Source organism: Staurois parvus, unplaced genomic scaffold, assembly GCF_062004578.1.
Source record: "Staurois parvus isolate SC_StPar_1 unplaced genomic scaffold, SC_StPar_1.0 ptg000530l, whole genome shotgun sequence".
NCBI lineage: Eukaryota > Metazoa > Chordata > Amphibia > Anura > Ranidae > Staurois > Staurois parvus.
Genome location: NW_028318326.1, coordinates 2955943 through 2968074, shown reverse-complemented (window position 1 = coordinate 2968074; position 12132 = coordinate 2955943). Strand labels below are relative to the sequence as shown.

General features: G+C 51.6%; 2 protein-coding genes across 2 annotated transcripts in view; one reads left to right on the top strand and one right to left on the bottom strand.

The window, feature by feature from the left end:
* The window catches only part of PDE11A (phosphodiesterase 11A), a 717642-nt gene that overhangs the window by 294877 nt on the left and 410633 nt on the right, over window positions 1-12132 (bottom strand). The gene's annotated exons all lie outside the window — the stretch shown is intronic.
* Window positions 3469-5700, top strand: LOC149451581 (uncharacterized; the record flags this gene model as incomplete). Its single annotated transcript, XM_089690542.1, has 3 exons — window positions 3469-3552; window positions 4394-5129; window positions 5435-5700. Coding segments are annotated over exons 1-3 (1086 nt in total), but the record flags the coding sequence as incomplete, so codon positions are not given.

The following is a 12132-nucleotide window of genomic DNA, read 5'->3' as shown; positions in this document are numbered from 1 at the left end:
ATGTAGCACAGTGTTCAAGTACTGACTAAAAGAGTTAAAAAAAAAAGCTTTGTTAAAGGTAAACTCCAGCTTTGCATATAACACTATTAAATTCAGCTGTATATTTCTTTGAAAATAAACACATTCTTATATATGACAACTAGCCCCCCCCCCTTTCTGGTAGTTTTGATGAATAATAATAATAAATAAATTGGTTACTGCACTTTGCACATCTCCACTCTTCAACACTAGCTTAGCAGGTGACTACTGAATTTTATTTTAGAAACAGGACCAAGAACAATGATTCCCAGATTGCACAGAACAACCAATCATATTTTAGGTCAATGGCAGCAGATACATTCTAATTGGTTGCTGTAGAATGGAATACAGCGTCTTGCACATTACTTTTTTCCTTACTGAATCAGCCAGTATTTTTCTGAATATCCTATTTGATAATGCTTGGTTGCCTATATAACATTCCCTCTGCTCAGTGACATGTAAAGGATTAAAGTCCACCTATAATTTCTACTTGTTACGAGTTTAACTTAATATAGCATTACATTTGCTATATCAACCTTTTGCTATAAATTGGCACTACAAAGAGAAAAGTGACAAAATAATGTGCAGGGATGGAACCTGGGAAAGGAATAGAAGAGGGGATTATGAACTTGTGAAAGTAGGTGTAGGACTCCCATTGAGTCACTGTTGGCTGGCTTAATCTGATTTCTATGAAGTAGACAGACCCACACAGTTCAGGAACAAAATGAACATTTTTCTGACATGGATCCAGAAAATAATTATTGCCCTTTTAAACGTACGTATTGCACATTATTCTCTTCCTTGTGAAAGCTTTATGGAGTGACTGTACTAACACAGGCTTAGGAAACAAGCGGCAGTGAGTTAAGACAGCTGAATTAACTCCTTTGCAGTTAAAGGGCTAAATCAGACAGGGCATACCTTGGAGGACTGGACCTCTTATTACAGAAAATGTCTTATGCCATTTGCTTGCCTGACATTGCCATTGCTCGAACTGCAATCTTCATTGACATTCATTTGCTCAGTTTCTCCAAAATGACTCCCATAACTCACAACCTTTACAAACTTTTCAGAGCTTGACATTGTCAATTATTCATTGCAACTTGGGCAGAACATAAATTAGGCATTGTGGCAATGTTTTTAAAACTAGCATTTGGTATAGTTATTCCTTATTGCTTGCATGAGAGAAATGCTAGTTGCCTGGCTGTAATGGTCACATGATTCCCAAGTATCAGAGGAAGGAAAGAGTATAGTACTTTAATCTACTTATTACTACTAGCTAGCTGCTTTTATCAATCATCAAAAATGGAATCATTATAATCCCCACTGTTTGCATGTATTCTGAGTACAAAATTATATTGTTTTGGCTTTTGATATTCAGAAGCCAGGATCATCTGGATGTAGGCTGCTTCTTGTTATCCTAAGTTGGGTCTGCTAAATCAAGATATTAGGCGCCCAAGGTTCAGAACTAAGTGAAAGAAATGCCCGTAGCGAATAGGGAAGAATGGAAATAGCGCAGGGCATGCATGACTAGGCCCAGAGTGGTTGGGAACGGAAAGGGTTAAAAATTTAGCTCCAAGGGGTGGGGAATGGGATTGGGAATTATTGGATTGGCAGACGTGGAGTGTAGGAGGTGTCTGTTGCACCGTAGGGTGGGGGTTGCTGCGGAAGGGGCGTCAGTGCAGCTGGATGAGTGCAAGGACCAGAGCTTCATTTGAGCTGGGTCCTGCAAATTCCCCCTCCTATCTGACCTGCGGCATGGAGGCCCTGGTGGCACAGCTTCGGGAGGCAGCAGAAGAGCGAGGTATGGGCTGGTTGCAGGGCCGGGTCTCTGATCTGTTGGGAGACCCGGGCTTGTCACCAGCAGCGGGGGGGCGGGTGCGCCCACGTGCTCGGAGATCTAGGCCTCCGGAGCGCTTCAGTCCGGCCCCGCCCCCTGGAGCTCAGCGCCGCATTGGGAGCCCCCCTCGGGACCCTCCGGCCCCGCTGGCAGGGCGCTCACTGGCCTCTGCTAGCGGCGGTGCCGGGAGGAATCCCCGGCGATGGCGGAGCTCGGCGGGCGGGGTTTCGTCGGGTGGCCCCTCCCCCCCGCCCGCACGGAGAGGAGGACGTGGAGTGTGCTCGGCGGGCGAGGTTTCGCCGGGTGGCCCCTCCACCCCGCCAGCACGGAGAGGAGGCCGTGGAGTGCGCTCGGCGGGTGGGGTTTCACCGAGTGGGCCCTCCGCCCCGCCAGCGCGGAGAGGAGGCCGTGTCTTGAGTTCGGTGGGCGGGGTTTCGCCGAGTGGCCCCTCCCCCCCGCCCGCACGGAGAGGAGGACGTGCAGTGAGCTCGGCGGGCGGGGTTTCGTCTGGTAGTCCCTCCCCCCCGCTCGCACGGCGTGGAGGCAGGAGAGGGAGTGCATTTACCGGCTCCTCCGCTGACATAGTGCCTGTCAGGGAGGGAGCTCGGCGCGGGAGGCGGTCAGCTGCGGCTGCTGGGCTGTCCCCTGATGCGGCTGGTGGGCCCCCTGGACAGTCGGGAGCCGGGGCTCCCAGAAGATGGAAGAAGACGTGCAGCGCTGGGCGGAGTGCTGCTGGACGGAGCCCAGGGCCGGCGACAGGCATGGCTGGTGCCCAGAGGCGGAGTCGGGAGCGGCACAACCCTGCGGGACCCGTGGCTCCTGGGACCGGGAGGCCATCCGGTCGTCGAGTGGTGGACGAGAGGTCGGAGGGCGAGCTGTCTGAACCCGTTGCGGGGGTGACGGCTCGTCGCTCTTCATCGATGGAGCGGGAGCGCGCAGCTGATGGGGCATCTCCTGGGCAGCCTGGTGAGTTACCTGTTCCTGTGTCTGTCTCTTTTTCTTCTGCGTTGCGGGATCTGCTGGGGGGCGGTCAGGCCGCCCCGGTGGGTGCGGCCTCGGCGGCGGTCGTTGGCGGCGTTCCCCTGTCTGGTTTTGGTGGGGGTCGCGGGGAGGTACTTTCCGGTTTGCGGGACTTGGTGCGGCGGCTGGAGCGGGGCGGTGTTGGGACCCCTGGGCCTGTTTCTGCGTGGCTCCCGCCGGCCGGTGGGGGCGGGCTCGCGGTTCCGGGACAGGACAGCGGGGTAGTGCGGGGCCTGGGGGTCTCTTCTCCGCTTGGTTCTGGGCCTGGGGTGGTTTCCGCGGAGTCTGGGATTATGGGTTCTGCGGTTCCTTCCGCGGTTTTGGGGGAGGGTTCGGGGGTGTCCGAACCTGTCGGCGTGGCGGACTCTGCGAAGTATGTGTGTTTTGAGGGCCCCTTGGGTGCGCATTTGCAGTCGGCCGTGCGGGAACAAATTTGGAACGGGGAGTATGTGGACATATTCATGCTCTTGCCTTTGGAGCGTTTTCCGTTTGATGGGTCCCGGGTTGATGACGGTAGACGGGAGGATGCGGAGCGGCGGCGTTTTCGGCTTATTCCCCATACTTTTGCGAATTGGTTGCAGGCTTTCGCAATCATGGCCAGTGTCATTGGGGAGAAAGCTCCGGAGCATTGCTCGGCGTTGTTCTGTTACCTGGACGCCATTAGTGAGGCTCACAGGGTTTACGGCGGGTCTGCGTGGCTTCGGTACGATGAGCAGTTTAGGCAGCGGAGGGCTGTTCGCCCGTCTTTGCGTTGGGACCACAAGGACATTGGCCTTTGGATGCGGCTCATGGCGCCGCCGCGGGCTCCTGGTCCGTTTTTTTCAGGGCGGGGCCGGTGGTTCGTTTTCCCTGGGACAATCGGCCGCCAAGCGTAGGGGTTTCTGCTGGCAGTTCCAGGAGGGCACTTGTCGTTTTGGAGGGTCCTGTAGGTTTAGGCACGAGTGTTCCGGGTGCGGTGGATCCCATCCTTTCTCGCGCTGTTTCAGGCGGGGTAGAGGCCCTCCCGGAGAGCCTGCGGGTAAGAGGGACGACGCCGGTGTGGGTGGAAAGGATGGAGCCTTTCTTAAATAGATATCCTGATCGGGCTGCGGCGGTGCTGCTGACGGCAGGTTTTTCGGAGGGTTTTCGCATCCCCTGTACTTTGACTTTGGTCCCCCCCTTAGCTCGGAATTTATGGTCGGCCTTGCAGCATGCTGAGGTGGTTTCGGCTAAGTTGCGGAAGGAAGTGGGGTTGGGTCGTATGGGTGGTCCGTTTACTTGTGCGCCGTTTGCGGATCTGGTGGTTTCTCCCTTGGGGGTTGTGCCTAAGAAGGAGCCGAATGCGTTTCGGTTAATTCACCACCTGTCCTTCCCAAAGGGGGGGTCGGTGAATGACGCTATAGATCCGGAGTCGTGTTCGGTGTCTTACACGTCCTTTGATGCGGCAGTGTTCTGGGTTCGTCGGTATGGGCGCGGTGCCCTCATGGCGAAGTCCGACATTGAGTCGGCGTTCCGGCTGTTGCCGGTTCATCCGGACAGTTTCGTTTTTTGGGTTGCCGTTGGCAGGGCGCATTTTACGTTGATAGGTGTTTGCCCATGGGGTGTTCTATCTCTTGCGCGCTGTTTGAGAAGTTCAGTTCGTTCGTGGAGTGGGTGGTTCGGGATGTTTCAGGGGTGAATTCGGTCATCCATTATTTGGATGATTTTCTTTGCGTGGGTCCGCCGGCTTCCGGGGTGTGCGCGGTTTTGCTTGCTACGTTGCAGCACGTTGCTGACCGTTTCGGGATTCCTTTGGCGGCTGACAAGACGGAGGGTCCGGCTTCGGTGATGACTTTCTTGGGCATTGTTTTGGATGCTGGCGCCATGGAGTGCCGGCTGCCGGAAGAGAAGCTGTTGGCCCTTCAGGGTGAAATTCGTGCGGTTCAGGGGAAGCGTAAAATTCAGCTGCGGCCCTTGCAGTCATTGTTGGGAAAACTTAATTTTGTTTGTCGGATCCTGCCGATGGGTCGGGTGTTCTGCCGCCGGTTGGCGGCGGCGACGGCGGGTATTGCCTCCCCTTTTCATTTCATTCGGCTGACTCGGGAGCATCGGGAGGACTTGCGGTTGTGGCACACCTTTTTGGATTCTTTCAACGGCCGGGCGCTTTGGATGTCGGGCCCGGTTAGTAATTTTGACTTGGAGCTGTTCACGGACGCGACGGCTTCTGCGGGATACGGGGCCTATTTCCGGGGTCGGTGGAGTGTGGCCTCGTGGCCGGCTTCCTGGCGGGAGGCAGGTTTTCTCAGTAACCTTGCGCTGTTGGAACTGTTTCCAGGGGGTGTCGGCATCCGCAGTGGATCGCCGTCTAGCGGCATTGGCGTTTTTCTTTAAGTTGCAAGGGTGTCGGGATTTTACTAAGGATTTTTGGGTTCGACAGGCTTTGCGGGGTTATCGGAGGGCTCATCGTTGTAGGGATTCTTGTCGTCTGGTGTCGTTCGCGTTGTTGGGGTCTTTGTTTGAGCTTTTGCGGACTGGGATACGGGGCCTATTTCCGGGGTCGGTGGAGTGTGGCCTCGTGGCCGGCTTCCTGGCGGGAGGCAGGTTTTCTCAGTAACCTTGCGCTGTTGGAACTGTTTCCAGTGGTTTTGGCGGTTGAGGTTTGGGGGGAGAATTTTCGGAATCAAAAGGTGCGTTTTCACTGCGACAATTTGGGGGTGGTTCAGGTCATCAATAGGGTCTCGGCTTCTTCCCGACCGGTGGTGGCCCTGCTTCGCCACTTGGTGTTGCGTTGCTTGCAGCTGAATGTTTTTCTCCATGCGGTACATCTCCCTGGGGTTGACAACACCTTAGCTGACGCTTTGTCTCGTTTTCAGTGGGAGAAATTCCGGGAGTTGGCGCCGGCGGCGGAGCAACACGGCGTTCCTTGTCCCGACTGGCTGTGGGAGATTGCCTTGGAGTCGTTGCGGGGTGGATCCGGCGGTCGGTGAGTGGGGCGACTTGGTCTGCTTACTCTACGGTCTGGCGGGAATGGCTGGAGCTGTTGGGGCTGGTAGCTATTGATCCCTGGGGGCCGGAGGTGCGTGTGGCGGTGTTGTACTTCTTGGCGCGGAGTTTGGAGCGGGGGGTGTCGGCATCCGCAGTGGATCGCCGTCTAGCGGCATTGGCGTTTTTCTTTAAGTTGCAAGGGTGTCGGGATTTTACTAAGGATTTTTGGGTTCGACAGGCTTTGCGGGGTTATCGGAGGGCTCATCGTTGTAGGGATTCTTGTCGTCTGGTGTCGTTCGCGTTGTTGGGGTCTTTGTTTGAGCTTTTGCGGACTGTGTGTTCTTCGGATTTTGAGGTGGTTTTATTTCGGGCTGCCTTTGCGGTGGCTTTTTTTGGGGCTTTGCGCATTGGGGAGCTCGTTAGTCCGTCCAAGTCGGTTCTTGGGGGGTTGTTGGTGGAGGAGGTTGTGTGCTCCGGTGATTGGGTGGAGGTTCTGGTCCGTCGGTCTAAGACGGATCAATTGGGCAGGGGTGCGAAGGTGCGTTTTTTCGCTCTTCCGGGTTCACTGGTGTGCCCTGTTCAGGCGGTTCGGGAATTTTTGTCCCGTCGCCCTGGGGGGCGGGGGTCCTTTTTCAGGCATGTTGATGGCTCCCCTTTAACGCGTTTTCAGTTTGTGGCGGTTTTTCGCCGGTGTTTGACGGCTGCTGGTTTGGATGCGTCTTTGTATGCTTCGCACTCGTTTCGGATAGGGGCTGCTACGGAGGCGGCCAGGTGGGGGCTGTCGGAGGATGTGGTGAAGCGCATTGGTAGGTGGGATTCCCAGAGATTTCGCCTGTACGTTCGGCCGCATTTGTTGCGGGTTTAGTGGGCGGTCCTGTGTTTTGTTTGTTTGGGTTGTGGGAGGTTGTTGCGGTTCTGTCCCTGTGCTGTATTGTTCTGGCGGTATTGTTTCTTTTCTTTCAGGTGGAGCGGTGTGCCTGGTGTGGATCCTGGGTCACTCGTATGTGTTTTGGGGGGCCAGGCGGGCTGATGTTCGGCCCAATGGCAGGCAGCTGGGGTTGGATAGACGGGAGGTTTGTGTCCGCTGGTTAGGTGTGCCGGGCATGTTGTGGAGTCGTGTTGTGCCAGAGGTGCGGCGTTTTGCGCGGCTGGATAGGCCACCGGATGTGTTGGTGATTCACGCGGGTGGCAGCGATTTGGGGGGTAGGTCCATGCGGGAGCTGGTTAGAGATGTCAAGCTGGATTTTCTTCAGTTGCGGCGTGAGTTTCCGGGGCTGGTGGTGGTGTGGTCTGACATGGTCGCCCGCACTTCTTGGCGCTTGGCGCAGTCGGTGGAGCGGCTCAACAAGGCCAGGATTAAGGTCAACCGGGAGGTGGGGCGCTTTTTTAGTCGTAATGGGGGACTTGGTGGTTCAGCATGTGGAGTTGGAGGTGGATACTTGGCGGTACCTTCGCAGTGATGGAGTGCATTTGAATGCGGTGGGCACGGATTTGTGGTCCCTGGAGCTGCAGGACGGCATTCTACGGGCGGTTCGTTTGTGGCGTGGCACGCATGGGTAAGGGCTTACCCAGCGTGCTGTGGCGGTTGTTGGTCTTTGGAGGCGGTTCTCATCTTGGAAGGAAAACAATGGTGTGGGACCCCATCCGTGGTATGGGGGGCCCGGTGGATATTCCCAGTTAACCAAGGTTTAGCTGGAAGGTGGTGGTGCTGCACTGCGGACGGTATGGTTGTCTCCGAGCTGGTTGGTTGCGGCTGGAGGCCTAGTGTATAGGGTTGTCCGCAGGTGCATTTTGGATCGTTTGTGGGTGCCTTTGAAGACCAACAATTCTTTGGTTTCGTTAAGGAACGGTTGATGTATGTAAATTGTGAAGTTGTTAATAAAAGGCCATGTTGGCCATTTACTCCAAAAAATGGTGTCATGTTTTTATAAAGTTTATTTGGTTAAGGGGGGGGGGGGTTTGGGGTGGTATGGATAGGCAATGGTGGAAGTAGGAGTGGACAAGCCTATCTATGGTGCAGTAGTCAAGTATTGCTAGTCAACACGTGCAGAGGTGAAACTGGAAATATATAGTTCACGGTTAACTTCACTTTTGTGGGAAGAAAAATACAGCATATACAATTGCAATACAAGCCATATTGTAATACGGATTTCTCAACCAGGGTTCCACTGAACACTAGGGTTCTTCCAGAGGTTGCTAGGGTGTCATGAACGTGGTACCAGCCCTCAGGCTAGGACATGTTGTTTGGCTAATATGTCTGCGCATAGGTTTGAGCATAGAAGACAGATTGCTCATTTACCTGCACATATGAGCATGTGCATGAACATGTGCATGAACATGTGCGTGCACTGCTAACAGGAAAGGGCACTTTCACTCCTTCCAGTCCAGGCCAATTTTCAGCTTTTAGCATTATCACCTTTTGACTGACAATTACTCAGTCATGCAGCATTGTACCCATATGAAATTCTTAGCACTTTTTTGAGACAAATCGAGCTTACGTTTGGTGGTAATTGATCACCACTGGGGTTTTTATTTTTTGCTATATAAATGAAAAAAGGCCAACATTTTGAAAAAAAATTATTTTTTGCTTAATTTCTGTAGTAAATTTTGCAAATAAATAATTTATCTTCGTACATTTAGGTCAAAATGTATTCTGCTACATTTCTGGGGCAAAAATAACCCAAAACAGTGCATATTATTTAGTCTGTGTGAAAGCTATAGAGTCTACAAACTATGGGATATATATTTGAAAATTAATCAGTTGAGATCCAAAAATGGCAGACGCTGGTATGACGTATAGCAGTGCTCAGGACACTGTTATAGGGTATGGCGGTGATCAGGACGTTAGCATGAGGTATGGTGGTGATTAGGACACTGGTATGGTGGTGATCAGGGCGCTGATATGGGGTATGGGGGTGATCAGGATGCTGTTATGGGGTATGGCAGTGTTCAGAATGCTGGTATGGGGGTGATCAGGATGCTGTTATAGGGTATGGCAGTGATCAGAACGCTGGTGTGGAGTATGGTGGTGATCAGGACGCTGGTATGGGGGTGATCAGGACACTGGTATGGGGTATGGTGGTGATCAGGACGCTGGTATGAGGGTGATCAGGACACTAGTATGGGGTTTGGTGGTGATCAGGATGCTGGTATGGCATATGGGGTGATCATGATACTGGTATGGGGCATGGCGGTGATCACGATGTTGGCATGGGGTATGGCGGTGATTAGGACACTGGTATAGCGGTGATCAGGACACTGGTATGGGGTATTGGGGTGATAAGGACACTGGTATGGGGTATGGCAGTGATAAGGATGCTGGTATGGGGCATGGCAGTGATCAGGACGTTAGCATGAGGTATGGCGGTGATTAGGACACTGGTATGGCATATGGGGTGATCATGATGCTGGTATGGGGCATGTCGGGAATGAGGATGTTGGTATGAGGTATAGCAGTGATTAGGACGCTGGTATGGCAGTGATAAGGACAATGGTATGGGGGTGATCAGGATGCTGGTATGGGTTATGGCGGTGATAAAGATGCTGGTATGGGGCATGGCAGTGATCAGGACATTAGCATGCGGTATGGTGGTGATTAGGACACTGGTGTGGTGGTAATCAAGATGCTGGTATGGGGTATGGGGGTGTTCAGGACGCTAGTATGGCTATGATCAGGACACTGGTATGGGGTATGGCGGTGATCAGAACGCTGGTATGGGGTATGGCGGTGATCAGGACACTGGTATGGGGTATGACGGTTATCAAAACGCTGGTATGGGGTATGGCGGTGATCAGGATGCTGGTATGGGGTATGGTGCCGATCAGGGCACTGGTATGGGGTATGGCAGTGATCAGGACACTGCTATGGGTCTGGCAGGGATCAGGACGCTGGTATGGGGCATGTCGGTGATTGGGATGTTGGTATGGGGCACGGCGGTGAAAAAGATGCTGGTATGAGGTATGGCAATAATCAGGATGCTGGTATGGGGTGTGGCGGTGATCAGGGCACTAGTATGGTGTATGGCAGTGATCAGAGCGCTGGTATGGCATATGGAGGTGAACAGGGTGTTGGTAGGGGTTATGGTATGGTGTGTGACAGTTTTTTATTGTGTGCACTGCGACAGGTGATAGAGGCACTGATCAGGGACACTGTGGCTGACTGGCACTGCAATCTATGAGTGTACAAGCAGCCTAACAGGCTGCTGTATACTCACAGGCTGCAGGATTGCTTCTCTCTGCTCTCACACTGAGAGCAGAGAGAAGTGGTCTTTACTTTCACTTTCCAGTGTTTATTATGTGATTGTTGTTATTAAAAACAGCAATCACATGGTAAAACACCGCGTGATCACCTGAACACAGCAGTAGAGTGATCCACTGTGTCCGGGTGATATACCAATCGCCAGGCTCCAGGCTTGTGTGCTCTGCGAGCTGCCCAGGAGCTGCCGGTGTGGGTTGATGTACAGGTATATTGGCCCACATGGACAAAGCTTCCCGTCCACCGCTTATAGGCAATGGGTTGACGGGAAGAGGTTAAACGTGAATCCTGCAATGGTCCTGTGCTGTATGGTCTTCAGCCTTATCCCTGTGATCCTGTTACTGACCCAGCTTCTGCTCTGACCTTGCTTTTGGATTATCCATACCTGCTCATGTCTGCTGTCTTCCTCTGCTACTGACTCTGGTCTGGACTACTGATCCCGCCTCTGTCTAGTGATTCTGCACCTCGCTGCTTGATTTTTGCTTTCCTCTGCCTGTTCTTGATTCTGATGCTGTGTATATCCTACTGTATGCCACCCACAGAACTTGGTGCTATCACAGTGCATCACCAGGCTGTATCTCTGCTCATCAGATACCAGCGCTCTCAAGTTCCTGTTTACGGTGACTACACCTTGGCACTTGTGCCTTTCTTTGGGCTCTCCAGTCCCTGTCTCACTATCCAGGGTTGCTTTGATGGGAGGCCACCTTCATCAGCTCAGACTCCTCATACATGTATATGACATAAGGTATCCTTGAGTAATGAACACATTCAGATAGGGTCCCACTGACATTATTGATCTTTTTAGCTCTCTGTCAGGGGACAATTCTTCCCAATAATTACAAGTGTAAAGAGAGCTTTCTTCTCATTGCCCTTCACACTTATGTATCATGAGCTGTAGTCATAGTAATGTTTTGCAGGGGTTCTGTGAGACGGAAACGTGATTTCAAGGGTTCCTTGAGAAGGTTGAGGAAGGCTGTAGTATAACATTATCAGAAATTACCTTTCCTTTTCAATCCTCAATGCTGTCATTTTCTGTAAAATGCTATGCAATATGGCATCCTGGAGACCTTCTGTACAAAGATGGTGTGCAGAACATCCCCCAGAAATGGAATTTCCTGTTTGTGTGATTGGCTTACTGAGTTTCCCAGAAGTCTGCACTAAAATACAGGTCAAATTTTGGGCATCCTCGCTTCCTCTGCAACAATCATTTCAGTTTTATATATACATACAGTGCAGTGCTTCCCTAAAAAATGAATCTAAACCAAAATAAAATAAAGAATCTATATTAAATATTTTTCAATATAACTGAACATGCATCAAATGAAAAAAGTCTCTCCGTATTACTTCCTTCATCTTGAAATAAATTCCAAAACTTTATATCTTCAAGCAAGCGTAATCATCCACCAAACAAAATCACCAGATGTGCCCTCACCTGGAATTTTTGACCTCACATCATGTTAGGTCAAAAACGCATGTGTCCCAAGAAGTTGACATGAACCAGTTAATATATCCTGGGTGTGGGTGTGTGATCACAACTCTCTTAATCTCTCCTCCTCCACTCCACACATATGATAAAAGATAGGAAACACAATGGTGCTTTATCCTTTAAAAAACTCTATTTATTTAAAAACCTGAGAAGTGACCACTCACATTATAGAGGTCCTAGATCACACCAGATATCATGGGCATATCAAACAATGATGTTTGACCAACATTCAAGGTACTTTTCCCCTCATCTACTGAGAACAATGTGTCTGTGTGTTACCAGCTTTATGATCTCATCAAGCCCCTCCCCTACACGTTGTGCCACAGGGTCACGTGGATTCCTCAGGGGGATATGATTGGATGCCACCACGTTTCAAGGGATATATATAGTGGCCCACGGCTATTTTCCTGTAGCCCACATGTGATAGGATCTATCCAATTACACCGGCAGCCATTTTATTGTGGATATACAAAAAAACCTACAGACATTTTCCAGTAGCCTATATATAAATGTCTTTGATTAAATAGCCGCTCTCGCTGCCATTTTATTGTGGATGATGATGCAGAATCTTTC